We start from the raw sequence: 14,084 nt of genomic DNA, 5'->3' as shown, positions 1-14,084 counted from the left end.
TGTTCGCTGGAGAGAGAATGGTGTCTGAAAGTTGGGAAGATTCTAGCGGATAAAGAAGACGATGGGCTGCAAAGCGATCATCTCAATCGCTACTGTGGCAGGCGACGAATGCGCGATAAAAAGGGGCAGTCTAGGCCTGTCACGAGCCCTGAAACCACTGGTTCTAGCAGCATCAGCTCCACAAATCACATAGCCTTGAATCAGTCTGTTTTTTGCGCTGCCCATCAGTTTACGCACGATTACGTCCGAAATTGTCACGGCATTTCATGCGAAACATAGGGGTTGCATCAAGGCGACAGTAGTGAGACCTGCGCGCAAGATGCAGAGATGCACACGTGAGGTGGGGCCAAATTGCCAGACCCTCCAATCAAGCTAATATTACCTCTGAGCCATCATTGGATAGTGCAGTCATAACTTCTGAGAATCCACAGTTCCAAATGTCTATGGGTGGATCAAAGAGATGTTTGTTTCTGTGTCCTCTGATCATTTAGTCCCGGATCCTCAGGTACAGTAAATTCTGTCGTATGACGCTTAGATCCGGTAATGAAGTCGATTCAAAAGTTTATTTTAACTATTGAAGCTTCTCTTCTCTTCGACTTCGAGTGGCTCAGGGGCAGTTGGAGAGAGGCGCTGCCAATGCCATCATTCCTGCCCTGTTAGGGTGGCGTGTGCGGCTCTAAGTCTGGTTGACGTTACAAGGGTGCTACAGTATTTTGGGAATGGCTTCGGCGTGTCTGAATAATCGTCACTGGTATACATTATATTACAATAGATTGCACTGTTGGCCAGTCGGGCCCGCTCTTTTGCTTTAACCTCTGATTTCGCGTAACTGATTTTCCGTCTAACCTAACCAACCCCTTGAGTTCGCCACCTCTATCGGGTTGAGGTCTGGCGAGTATGGTGCGAGAAAGATGAGCTGCGCCCCCGCAGCGGAACACATTTCTCTGATTTTCCATTCTCTGTGAAAGCTTGCATTATCCATCACCAGGACCGACTTTGGCTGTGGTAAACCCGCAAGTGAAGGTCTGACGAATCAGGAGCTTGGAATTCAGGGTACTTCGGTACGGATTCCGCTCTGTAATATTTGTACCAGCACGGAGGGGGGGGGTGTGTGTACGTATGCCAACATGATTAGATCTCATTAAATTCCGTTCACATCACTGCCCCCCCCCCCCCCACGCAAAACCCCTCACTTCACCGGGGCCCGGATCGACAGCACTTACGGATGCCACCCAACCCTGACCCTTACTGACTGCGGTGAGGAGGGGATGGGAGTCGGCCACCGAGAAAATCGTCAACTTTACATCCACTTACGATACTGTACCTGCTCGTCCGCTTTGGCGGAATGATTCGGATTGTCGCTGGACTCGATGACTCAAAGTCGACTCGCCTTCCAAGCCTCTTGCCCTGACCCTTGTGTCACTACGCCCGCAGACTTCCGGTGCATGATCTGATGCCATCAGAGGCACATCTTGTTGGGACTGGACGGGAGGAAACTCTGTTCGATGGTATTCATCCGTGATCCAATAAGACTATTTTTGAACGTTCACGATCCCGAAAATCTTGAACATATGTGGCCAGCGGAGCTCAGAAGCTTCTGGCCCATGAATGGCTTCCGAGCCACGGGACGAGACCACCCGCTTTTCAGTTTTTAATCCGTCCCCATTAGCATCAGTAAGCCATCGGGAGTCAATCGGAGCTCCCTATTTTTCCTCCACAACACTGTCTCCATCGGAATTACTGATAAAGCTTTCATCCAGTGCCGAAGGCAGGGCCAATGCCTTCGTAGCATCTTCTTCATTAGGCGCTATTTCAGATTCCATGGCATTATCGAGCTGATCCAAGAGGAAGTCATTATCTATCCCATTCGCAGTGGGACTTCGGGTTGCAAAAGGCCCCTTTCCAATGGCGCCATCATCTACCCAGATAGCCTCTTGAAGATAAGCATTAGCAAACGACTGATTTTCCTTGTCCTTTCGCTGCGTATCCGCGATCGCTTCCGCCTCTGCGCGGTCCAGCTCGGCTCGCTTGTCCGCCACGTCCTGAAGGATCTTGGTTAGTCTCGCCTCGAGCATGGTCTTCCTATTCTCCATCTCGGTCGCGGCCATATGGACTTCGCTCCTGGCTCTGGACATCACAGCGATGGTGACATAATCTTCGAAGAGCTGCACAAGAGTCTCGCCATCGGCCATGAATTGCTCAAGCTCCTTGGCCGTGACCGGGATCCGATGAACGGTATGATGCCTGATTTGTGCGATGGACGGGAACAGCTCCTCGAGCCGCCTCGGTGGCGAGACCGCCGTAGAAGGTCTCTTCTCAAATCTCACCAGCCGCTTTAAGAACTCGGTAGCCCATAGGTTTAGTTCGGCGGATTCAGGGCAATGCCACTTTCGCTTTTCAAGGATCTCGGGCATGGCTTTCTCTGCGAAACGAAAGCAAGCAAGTTCTAGGACCTCTTGGGTCCTGACAAGAATCTTGTATGAGGTAGTGAAGTCAAATTCAAGGGGAAACAAGGACGGGACGTGAATTCTTTGGCGAGCAGATTGCCGTTCCGCTGGTGATCCGGTTGATGCCTGAGCTTGTGGATCTGTACCCGTTCTTCCTGGACACTGTCTCAGCACCAACTGGGTTTTCGACAAGATTGACATACATGCTCACCATTATTAGAGTTGCTTTCATATGGCAGACCATAGCGGTCAGTTGAATCTAAGGCCTCCTCGACTGCTTTGGCGTGGCCCGCGGCTGCCTCTGCCTCGGAGATCGCCCTTTCCGCGCTTTGGGCTCGCGAGACCTCGAACAGCTCTGGAAACTCGCATTTTGCCTTCAAGGTGCTCTCGAAAACCTGACCACTGAGAAGTCTCTGCAGTTTCTCGTAGATGGCAGGCGCACCGTACTCTTGTAGCAGCTGCGCGACTTGGGGTTGTTTCTGGTGCTTATGGACGAGCTTCTTAATGGGTGATAGCTTGCGTATCTGGGAATCTTGACCTTGAAATATGCTGTTGAAGGCCACATACACCATGCTGTCGTCGACAACATTCTTGCGTTGCATGGCTTCGCGTCCTCTTGCAAACTAGTTTCCAGACTTGGGAGATAGATAGCTGCTGCCAGATCGTAATTCACGAGGAATGAGTGGGTGCGAGCAGAGCACGTCGGTCACATTTAAGACTTCGGGCGGCATGCTGTATCCCTAGCCCCCACCCCCCGCATCTGCTGCCCCTCACGCCCAATTAGGTTTGAACGAGCATGGCCCAAATGATTTGTGTAATCGTTCATCTAATTCATGTCAAAGACAGTGTGAATCGCATCCCTTTGCTTTTGGGATGCTTAGAAAGCGTTGTTCAGGTGCTCCTTGACGAGGGCGCAGATGTCAATGCACTAGGCGACAAATACGGCAATGCTCTTCACGTTGCATCATTCGAGGGCAATGACAAGATTGTGCAGACACTGATGATAATCGTCATCAACATTCACCAGACCACCCGACACGACATGCCGTATGACCTGCAGGTCCAATGCCGTGTAACTTAATATCGCACGTCTCTATTGGCCGGCCGCGACAAGCCGGCCGCGACAAGCCGGATCGGTTCCCGTTTCTCCTCTCTGCGACCAAACAATACGTTCGACCTTCAAAGCCAGAGGCGTCCGGCCTCGAATGACGATGCGACGCAGCACCTGGACCATTCCGTGGATCAAAATTACTGCGGCACAGGCACTCTTGGGCTAGGATCGTCTGTCACTGTGACCTGGCCAAGCAAAAGCTGTTTACTTATACTTTTTCAGCCGTCTGTCAGACCACTCCTTCCCTCTTTTACTTCTCAGAGCCGTTGGTCCGCAATGTACTTTTGGAGCATATGAAATGACTGAGATTCCTATTTTTGCAAAATTCTACCATAGCTCCATGCTCAGAAGGCGAAGTGCCAGGGAACTTGCCGTACAGCATTTCAATGTATTCTTGCAATTCTCCTCCTCGCCCTGTCTACACCCTGACGGTACATGTCCTGCTCCGTGGCAATGACGGTCAGTTGACGTGTACAATGTGGGGGCGGGGTAATCAAAGCATACTTAGAACCCGAGACGATGGGATCATTGTGAGGACAAATCAATCCCAGTGCCTGAGCGCTTGGTTTTCTTCCGGAGCAAATAGAGTCCGAGATCTCCGCTATACCGTGGGAACTGTCCTGCAAGGAATGCCGTGCGTGATAGTTCATGTTCCACGCAGGGACCTACGGCCGTTCATCGCGGTCATTAGCATCTATTAAAATGCGACTTATGCACGGGTTCACGATGCTCCCCCGCAAAGAGCCGGCACTGGAACATCCCGATCTCGACTGCTGCTGCATCGACTGCTGCACCGCAGCTTGTGGGATAAAAGCGCAACGTTTCATCGGCGCCTGCGCCAGCACCATACGAATCCCGAAGACCTGACTATAAAGTAGGTCGACGAGAGGAACAAGTCCTTATTCGAACAGGTTCATGGAGTGGACCGCGATGAGCCGAAATGCCTGGCAGCCAGAAGCCACTCCATGAACAATGCCATATTTTCGTCATGCAAGCCATTCTCATCAACTTCTAGTGATTTATGGATTGAGAATGTCGACTTCGAAGCTACTGATCCCGTCTAATCTTGAGCCGCAAAGCAAGACGCGCTCAATCGAATCATCACTGTGCCGTATTTGAGTCAAAATGTGTAATCTACATCCGGAATGACAATGGCTAGAGAGTAAAGCATTTGGGTCCAGAGTCTTGTTGGAAGTCTCAAACATTGTCGGGGATGTATATTCTACGCCCGATAAAAGTGCGCGACGGAATCGTCGAATCGTCTAGAAGTTGTGATTGGAAATATATGATTTACGAGACAAGCCTGTGAATCATATGTTTTGGTAGATTGAGAACGTGTTGAGGGTGGTTTTATCCTTGGCTAAGATCTGAATATTCCTTGGGGAAGCCGAAGATGAGATTACCCAGAGTTTTTCTGAGATGCTAGCCACATTTTCAAAGAGCGATGCAGGCCGGTGCGGATACCAGGCCGCAAAACAGGTCTTCTGGGTAAGCTGGACGTCTACGACAGGAGCACAGGCCGCTTTTAGGGTACTCAAGGATGCCCTGAGACTGCAAAAGACCAGTACTTTAACTTTTCATAAGGACCTTGGAATCTGCTCTGTTTTTGAAATAGTACATTCGGGACCTATCAGGTCCCAATGCTGGGCTAAAACTTCTCAGCCTAAGATGTTCCAATCTCAATCCCGATTCAACGTTCAATCATTTTGAATTGCATTGATCAAAGTTAATCTACAGATGCTGAATTTTTCAACTGTTGGCATTTTGAAATTTTATGTGGACCTGGGAATCTACTCAATCTGATTCATGACCAATGAGAGCCAGACTCGGAATGTGATTCGCTTTTATGCCACGCGTCTCCTTCGTTGCTTCACATTCTCTAAAGATTTTTACAACCGCACTGAAATCTTCGAATTTCTTGCGCTTAGAGTCACAATGTCGTGCCTCAAGCAGCGGCCCTCTCGGCTGCCGCATATCCTGGTCCGCCACCAATTCGACCTCTGACGGCTGTGCCCTAGCAGGGCTAACAATTGAGCCAGCTGAGTTGCGCTTCGTCATTCGCTCATCATAAACGCAGCAGGATGGGTCGTGCACGGCGACAAGTCGTCGAGAAGCCAGCGCTGGCTCCGCTGCCGCCGCCGGTGCCAGCACGAGAAGGGGGCGCGATGGGGCCGTAGGTGGCTCGCTGGAAAGAGGCTGTGTTGCACGAGTGAGCAGTATGTCCAAACGGTGGAATTATTTACTTTGCGGGAAAATGGAGGCGAGCTGTGGGGACTGTCTGGCAAGTATGCTCTGAGAAGTGACTTCGATTACTCACCGAACGTGCGAGGTTGGCGCGCATTGCCACGACTGCTGCCGCCGGAGCCGATGCTGCCACTGCGACTAAGACCGCTGCTGCCGCTGGTGCCAGCGGCTGGGGCAGTGGGAGAGGTAGTGTCCTGGACACCGCCATCGCCTACGTGACCAGCATCAGAACGCCATTTGGAAGGAACAACGGCGCTGCTGAGGCTGCCGCCGAGAACACCAGCCGAAACGGACGTAGGGAAGCCACCACGGCCGGGACCGACGCTCACAGGGCGGTCGTCGATAGCCAGAGGACGTTGCTGCTCAACCGCCTGCTTCTTCCACCAGGCAGGGTATCCGTGGAACAACCCCAGAAGATAGCATAAGCCGCCCTTTTGGCCGCCGTATTTTATAAGATGCTAGCATACGAGCTTGTAATTTGTCAACACCTAGCGCGAGGACAGCATCTCCTCTGGTTGTCGGCCCCGACCAGCCGTGCCCGACCCCGAGGGTCTAGTTCGCAAAAGACCTTGTAACCACTCCGTCTGGTCAATCGCAGCAAGTCTGGGGCACATCCCTTGGAATGCAGGATAACATTGGGCGGGCTGACAGTGTCGACGATCGTGGCTGCTGAGGCGATGGCCGTATATGTTGCGGCCTTGTCTGCTGGGTGTTCAGGCAAGATTTTGAGATCGCAGGGCCAGATTTTCGGTGCCTGGCGCACAGATCCAGGTGTCAATTTTTCAGCCACAGCCCTCGAGAAGGAGATGAAACAGGTGGCGTGGGAACACATTCATCCAGAATATTTTACGAAGCAGAACGAAGATCCACAACGCGAATTGAAGAATTCGACGTGAGGATGCTAGAATAATCTTTATCGAAAAAATTAGAGACTGTTTTCGAACTCTGGACTGATGTGCATGAAATATGTTATGATGTCCAACGGCTCATGCTTCGGCCGTCACATCTAGCAGTATTCTGTATCCGGGGGTGTCAGGAGCGATACAAAAGCTCTCCGGTTACCCACTTCACCAGCGGAGTGGCGAGCTTCCCTTTTCCAAATACTACGGTTTCTCTAAAGACCTCGAGGCCCACAGGAGCATTGTTCAATCCTACAAAGACACCATTCAGCCCCGTCGTGACTGGAAGAGGATTCCCATACCAGCCAAGCATTGGCATGCTTTGGCTACTAATGATAGCGAATCTATTGAGACATCTGATATAGCTGGCAAATATGGCCCATCCACGAAATCCAGCTTCCATTACGAGCGATGATTACAAGCGATGAGACGTTAGTCGCTGGTCCTGAGATGGCTCGGCAGCGCAGATCTCAAACTACCAGAATATTGCGGGCACGTGTTTGTACCTCTGGGTGATCACACAGGACCGGGAATGAGGAAGTATTGTGCTTCGACGTCACCATGCTACCTTAGCATTGATGGCGCGATGAAGTACAAAATGCGGCCCATCACACAAAAAGATCGAGTAAGAGCGCCGAGTGGTCCAAATAAAGTCCGTCTAAAATAGGCCACTATTTATACAGTATCGAAGAAACACTTTCGTGCCTGATAAGAAACACGGTTCCTGACTTGAAGTCATTGACTAAGAAAAATCAAGCTGCGCTGGCCGATTCGGGCAGTCGAATCTCACATTCGGCGTCAATTCCAAGTGATTTGTTCTCTGTCACCTTTTTCTTGTAAAGTATTCTTTGTTACTTTTCGCGATGACGCAGACATACCACCAGATGGTTATCGAGGCGAACGAAGCTCCTATCTGGTGTAATATTGCAGCGGCCGTGGCACTATGGACCATCCTGGCTGGTTTCTTCACTTTCCCTGGCACGTTTACCTCGCTGAAACGATCACACGTTCTTGAGCATTCTCACGTCATTCAGACAGTTGATAATGTTCCCTTAGTGGTCATCGCCGGGGTTTTCTACCTCGCGGGAGCCGCTGGGCTATGTATGCTCTGGTCAAGGTTCAGGTCGAATTATGTATGGCTTCTATCCCACCTCTTCCTGTGAGTCACACCTAACCGATCAAGTAACGCTTCTTCTGATACGGTACCTTACAGTCCTGGTATTCTGAACTGCACCAGTGGCTTGATTACTGTCCTGCTGAATATTTATAGCGCTCGTGACGGGACTTGGTCACCAACAGCTTGGGTCACTCTGGGGATTGTTGTTGTGTCGCTTACTTTGATGATAAGCGTATCGGGCTACTACAGATCTCGGGTCACGAGATTAGGATGATTAGTGGACGAGGATTGATGGAGTCTGTTTCTGCCCGGGGATATGTGCGTCGATTGTGCCACCAGCGATTCAAGCCGTCCAGATATGACGGGCGACCAAGAGCTCCGTGCAAACCCAAGGTCGCCAATCCTGCCAAACTGCCGTCATGTCTATACTGAAATCAATGAATTAGTCTGATGAATATAAAAGTCTCATTGAGAAGTGCGCTCAGCATCCCGGTCAAAGGTGAAGATGGGATACAGGATGCGAATGCAATCATCGGTGACAAGTGCGGGCTTCTCGCTCTCTTATTTGCTGCCAGCTGCCTTCTGACTCCGTTGATCTGTCCGCGGGTATATTAGGTCCTGACTACTGAGAGCTGGATAACGTCCATCCCTGCGTGGCGGAAAACCCTCCGTGCCGGAAAAAATGACAGGTACCTTGACTTTAGACATGTCAAAAACTCTACACGTATCAATGTCTCCTAAATTTTAGCATAGGTCATATTCTCTAACTACTACTAAGCATCCTAAGTCCGTCTTACAAAAAATTTGCCTTAATGCTGCCGTCCTTATACCTGATCCATTTAACAGGAACTGTCTCGTACAGCAAAGCTATCATCGAATAGGCGAGGTAAATAAAAGTGAGCATATGTTCCAGTGAGGCAGGAAGCCTGTGGCGTAATAGCACTGTATCAATGTATTAAACAAAAGCAAACTTTCTTATTACCAATGGTCCATTTGGCCAAGTTTTCACTGCGAATCAAGAACTCAGATTCTATATATTAGATCTGCACTAGCAGCATTCCAATATAGAGAAGGATTTCAGACCCCCACTTTTTCATACCTTGTTATGGAAAAACAAAATCGGTCAACAGAGTCGAGTATAGTACAAAGCACCTAATTCACGCCAGATCGGCGACTTCACCCATCCCAAAAAAAGACATGATATGATATCGTATACATGGAGCAGAAAAACACACCATCGTTCCTCTCCGTCCATGTTCTGTACCTGTCTTCCTTGGAGCTTTTACCTTGAACCTATGCTGTCTGGGACGAAGCTGACCGTAGAGGATTGTGTGATGTTTGGCCTCTGATATATGTGGAAGCAGGATTTTCGTGTTCATGCATGTTGTCAAACGTGCGACCTTGTCTTTTATCCTCTTTACCACTCATGCATACCACAACTGAGTTGCAGTCAGCCTTGCCGCAGAGCGCGTCAAGAAGATCAGCCCAAACCCCGCTTAGCAAGCAGACCTCATTGAGAAATATGTAGGTTCCAGGTGATAACCTCTCAATGTGCTGGACGAGCTGATGATAATGTATGAAACAACTGATCAGCGATACCTCCTTCAGATTGGCCCAGGGAAGCGTCGCAAGTAAAGGTGCAGCACTGCAATGTTTCTCATCCTCATCTCTTGCCCAAGAATTGAACCGGAGCGTTAGCGAACTTAGGCGCCTGGCTTTCGCAAATAAACAGGCAAGCCTGGACAGGCTGACCTTTTTCGATGGCTCCTTCTTCGTCCTGAAACCCTTCATGCCCATCTGGCAGTCGATCTCCAGCAATCTCAGGTCTCCAGCTGCGTTGAGTAGGTCCCTGGTCTCCTGCTTGCTGAGTCTCAGCTTGTGCTCTATGTGGGGGTCTAGGCGGATGCGCAATTGGGCCAGCGAATTGCCTGATCGGGCAATGGCGAGTGGCAATTCGTAAAGAAGCTCGAGAGCTTGCTTTGGTAGAGGGACGCTATCAGTCGCCCAGCATTGAGGCAATCCTCTCTTCCGGAAGAAGCCGTTGACTTGATCGAACGCAATGCATTCAGTGATGAGCAACTCAGTTGCGTTGGGCATTCTAGCCCTTGCTTCAGCGACACGTGTGGCAAAGTTGCCGTCTTTCAGAAGCGCCTCTTGCTCGTTAGTGAGCTGGCTGTAAAGCTGGCACAAGGTTTCCATAATTCGAACCTCATCCGCTTGTAATTCCTCGTCTCGTAAGAACTTTGTGCATGACAGCACAACTTTACTCCGCTTGTTTAAGTTGTTGTAAAGCTGGGACAAATCCGCCCGGAGGATACCGCCGAAACCGGCAGACTTGTGTCGCTTGATCCAGTCCAAAGAATTCTTTATAGACGAGCAATCCATTTCATCCTGGTGATCCAGAATCCCCACAAATTCATAAAGAAAGTCGCGCAGGCTTTTGGTGGTGACAGGATGGTACAGGGTAAGCCTAATAGCTCGTATGCCCTTGGAAATGGTGGGGTGACGGGAGACCTCGTCGAAATGTTCGAGCGATGGAGTTGTTAATGAAACATCTTGCCGGTGTAGGAGCAGATGAGAACTGGCATCGCAGAATCGCCTGCATGTCAGACGAAGGTTCTTGATATCATTGATACCAATGGGATTTCCATCTTGCAACACGTGTAGGTCGCCTCTCACATCTTCGAAGACCTTGATCAGGACCTCATCGGGGAGCTTGAAAATGTGGTTTTCCCCCATGCTAGCAAGCTTTGGAAGGAGTGATTGGAGCTCGAGCTCTGTCACCATATCGCCATTCTCTGAATCCCGTACCTGCTTTCTGATGGCCTGCTCCATCAACTTTAAGTCGGCGAGCTGACTCGAGGGCAGATTCTTGCTGAATTTATCTGTGACGGCATTCACGGTGGCAAATGCCTCGGGGTTATTGATCGTGACAGGTCCTTATAGTTGTTAGTTACAGGAAAATATCAGAAAGAGATAGAACCAGTGGAGTCAAAGTCGACCTTACAGTTCCCATCAAAGCGACTCTAAGCGGTTGGATTGAGGCGCAACGATTGGATTGGTATTAATGTATCCGCGACAATGTTGTTATGTGCGAGTCTAGGACGCGACGTGCCTGTCGCGATCGCGTTGTCTGGGAAGTTTGTCGTTACAACCGCGATACCCCGCACTCAAAAAAAGCAACCCCGCTTCGACACGAGAGTCAGGCTGAAATGCGACGGGTACGTCAGGGGGCCCACCTTCCGCCCACCCCCTGATTCCGCCCAGTCCACACCCGCGTCGCGTTAGGTCCACCCCATCACGTAGTGTACTTCGTAATTTTAAGCGATGTCTTTGTAAAATCGGCGGGTACATCCATATACAATCACGTGACATTCTTACAGCAGCTGCAGCCAATCAGAGCCCTTGCTTCAACCTCCCTTCCCCCAACCCTCCAGCCTTCGGCTCCTGTACGATTATCGATTCTGGAAACTGGTTCTGTTCTGAGTCAGTATTATAAAAGACCTTGATATGGCTGGTGACGTTCATAGTAAGGGGAGGTGCCCACTACACCCGGCCCCCCAAACTCAGCCTCACAACTGCGGACACGCGCAGCAGCGTATCCTCCCATAGCTAGATATCGTGGGTAGTATTGCTGCTCGGGAAGTTGAGCTCGGTGGGAACAAGGACCTATGCGTAAAAGAATATTAGCTCCGCCGATAAGAAGGAAATGGTTGGGAATACAGACCGTCGTTGGCGTGCCGCCTGGATGTGCTTGTGTTTGTTTGTTGAAAAACAAAAAGAGTAAGCACTAAGCCGTGCGCCACATGTGGCTTATACAGTGTAGCTACTGTAAGCTGAATGTCTTAAGTCCTAGGGGCTGCTGTCCTCATCGCTACTCCTATTCAGAGGTGGAAATGAATGGGTCTGATAGGGTACCCTCACTGTCTGACGACCGATATGGCACTATGCTCTACTCTGTCACTGGATGTCTGTGTATTCTGTTGGGACCCTTCGATTCTGGCCTACCTGTCTATTGAAAGTCTGCACGTGTTACAGCAACACAGATCGCTTTCTCAGCCGACAATGTTTGCACGATAGGACTAGATAATCAGTCCGATGACCACAGAAAAAAGATGCAAGCGTCACCAGTTCCAACAGCCTCGTAACCAACCGAAAGCTATGACCAAGCCACAGTATACTCTATAAGCTCCATAGAAGAATACACCTAATGCGCACAACCAAAGGATGAGCTTCGCCCATTGACTCCCATTGAGCCCACAGATTTTGCCGTCACCGTAATTTTCGGTGCTCGATACGTTGCGAAGCCCGCACTGACGACATTGACAATGATAGCCGTGATAGTTAATACGAGGGACGGGCGCCATCCTGCCAGAAATGCTACCGTATGACGAGAATCGAGCGTCACGCGGAATTTGAAGACCGGACGGGTATTTCCCGTATGGCACTGGTATACCAGCCCAAGGTTGAGGATTCCCAGGGAGTCGCTGAGAAGGACTATGTTCCCTCAGTAAGGGCGTTAGTGGTGACGCATCCACGGCAGACATCACTCGGGAACTTCCAATGCTAGCGCTGCGGTGAACGCTGGAGTGTACCTGTCCGTTGCTGGTATTGGTAAAATCGCAAAGCAATAAATTTTGAGGAAGTGGTGTCGACTCGGAGAATTGTACGTATTCAACAAGAGTCTTATAAGAGGCCTTCGATAGGAAGTAATTATGTGGACTTCGCCGATCGTACTTCGTCAACAATTTGTGGCCGATGGTGTACTGTTTCTCTGTCTTGACATAGGATTTTTTTCGAAGCATCGGGCTGTTATCATCTAGTTTGAGTAGAATGTGATTGTCCGGGTGCGGCTTGCTAGGATCGATGGGAAGATGAGCACATCGGACGCTGGGCTTGTGTGGATGGCGCTCAGCCAGATCCATTCCGCGCAATGAGGTCAACTAGAAGTCCAAGGTGGTTAGATACCAGATAAACACGAGTCACGATTCGCTCACCAGCATGAAAACCACTTTCCCATTGAGAGGTCGGATAGACAAAACCACGACTGGGTGATCGTAGCAACATTCATCATTTCAAAGTTAGCAGGCAGTTCTGCTCGGGGAGGTAGCCACATGATCGATCCGGGGACGACATGAGGTGCAAAAGCTGCTGTGTGTAAGCCTGAACTGCGAGCTCGCGGGTCGCGGCTATGTATGAGCCCTTCCGACACAGGCATACCGGCATCATACAGGAATTTAGATCGCTGCATTCATCGAAGCAACAGATGTGACGAGGGTTGATGCTCCGTTGGCCCTGGAAGTGGGACGACACAAGCATTGAACCGGAGTTGCAAGTCTGAAGAAGCGGTCATCTTCCCCACACCGCCTTCCAGATTGCCTGCTGTCTCGCCTCTGAGCACAGAAGTGCACGGGCTTTTGGTGGACGTGCCTGCCGTGATCGTCTTGGACCGGCTCTTGCTGGGGAAAAGACATCCTAGGCTTAGGTCCTGGGCCCGGCCAACAGAGCAGGGGGCTCGTTTGGACTCTTGGCTTCTGTAAGCGGCGCGCTGGCCAATCACGCGAGATCACGCCGCTGATTGACCTCCTTTTGAGCCGTCGACGAATTAAGGCTGTTAGTCTCCACGCTCATCGTCGGATAGCACCCCCTTGTCATAGCGATTGCTCAATCCAGTTCAATCCGCGATTGGACGGAATTATGGGCAACAGAATGCAGTCACTAAATGTCACCCACGAAGTACTTGCGACGGTTGCCTTTAATTAATCTCGAAAAGGCAGAGGCGTTTCTCAGGCAGGACCATTCAATTGAATTACAGCCTTGCTCTGGCCAACCATATCATAACTTACCCCCAAGCCCGAGTGGGGTTAGATCGTTTCTATCTAGGCAGAGGGCAAAAGCCAGTGGAGGAAATCGGTGGTAATTGGCTACAAGGTATCCAGACACGAGACTTGATCAGGAAGGATGGACAATCACGGGATTTGTATGATACTGTATAACAAGTGATTTAGTGCACGGTCGAGACCCAGGACTTCCTTTGGGTGCTGGTCCAATCACATTTGCACTGATGGGCTTCTTCAGCCTCCGATCTTCTCTTTACCATGTCTGGACATTCGTGGTAGCTGGACTTTCAGACGAGCCCTGCTCCCAAGTCAAATATGATATCCCTTGTCCCGGGTGTCGGAACGCTATAAAACAAGTGATCGTCTAAACTGGCATGAATGCCCTCTCCTGTGCTGTCCATGTTGAGTCCTCGTTTCTGCCTCAAA

At 50.3% G+C, this 14,084-nt stretch overlaps 3 protein-coding genes across 3 annotated transcripts; 1 reads left to right on the top strand and 2 right to left on the bottom strand.

Moving 5' to 3' along the window:
- Positions 1–1,703: 1,703 nt before the first annotated feature.
- J7T55_001220 (uncharacterized protein) lies at positions 1,704–3,049 on the bottom strand (the record flags this gene model as incomplete). The annotated part of the gene is made up of 2 exons (XM_053136217.1): positions 1,704–2,602; positions 2,659–3,049. 2 exons carry the CDS (start codon positions 3,047–3,049, stop codon positions 1,704–1,706), a joined length of 1,290 nt encoding a protein of 429 aa, XP_052986188.1.
- Positions 3,050–5,639: 2,590 nt separating this feature from the next.
- On the top strand, positions 5,640–6,227 carry J7T55_001219 (zinc finger protein; the record flags this gene model as incomplete). The annotated part of the gene is made up of 2 exons (XM_053136216.1): positions 5,640–5,731; positions 5,888–6,227. The coding sequence occupies 2 exons, from the start codon at positions 5,640–5,642 to the stop codon at positions 6,225–6,227; spliced, it is 432 nt and encodes a 143-aa protein (XP_052986187.1).
- A 2,873-nt stretch (positions 6,228–9,100) lies between these two features.
- Positions 9,101–10,653, bottom strand: J7T55_001218 (uncharacterized protein; the record flags this gene model as incomplete). Its single annotated transcript, XM_053136215.1, has 3 exons — positions 9,101–9,163; positions 9,253–9,381; positions 9,571–10,653. 3 exons carry the CDS (start codon positions 10,651–10,653, stop codon positions 9,101–9,103), a joined length of 1,275 nt encoding a protein of 424 aa, XP_052986186.1.
- Between the last annotated feature and the right edge of the window lie 3,431 nt (positions 10,654–14,084).

This window comes from Diaporthe amygdali (genome assembly GCF_026229845.1).
Source record: "Diaporthe amygdali strain CAA958 chromosome Unknown NODE_73_length_31675_cov_73_104379, whole genome shotgun sequence".
In the NCBI taxonomy this organism is placed as follows: domain Eukaryota; kingdom Fungi; phylum Ascomycota; class Sordariomycetes; order Diaporthales; family Diaporthaceae; genus Diaporthe; species Diaporthe amygdali.
Note: the sequence above shows the minus strand (reverse complement) of the source record. Positions and strands in the feature narration are given on the sequence as shown.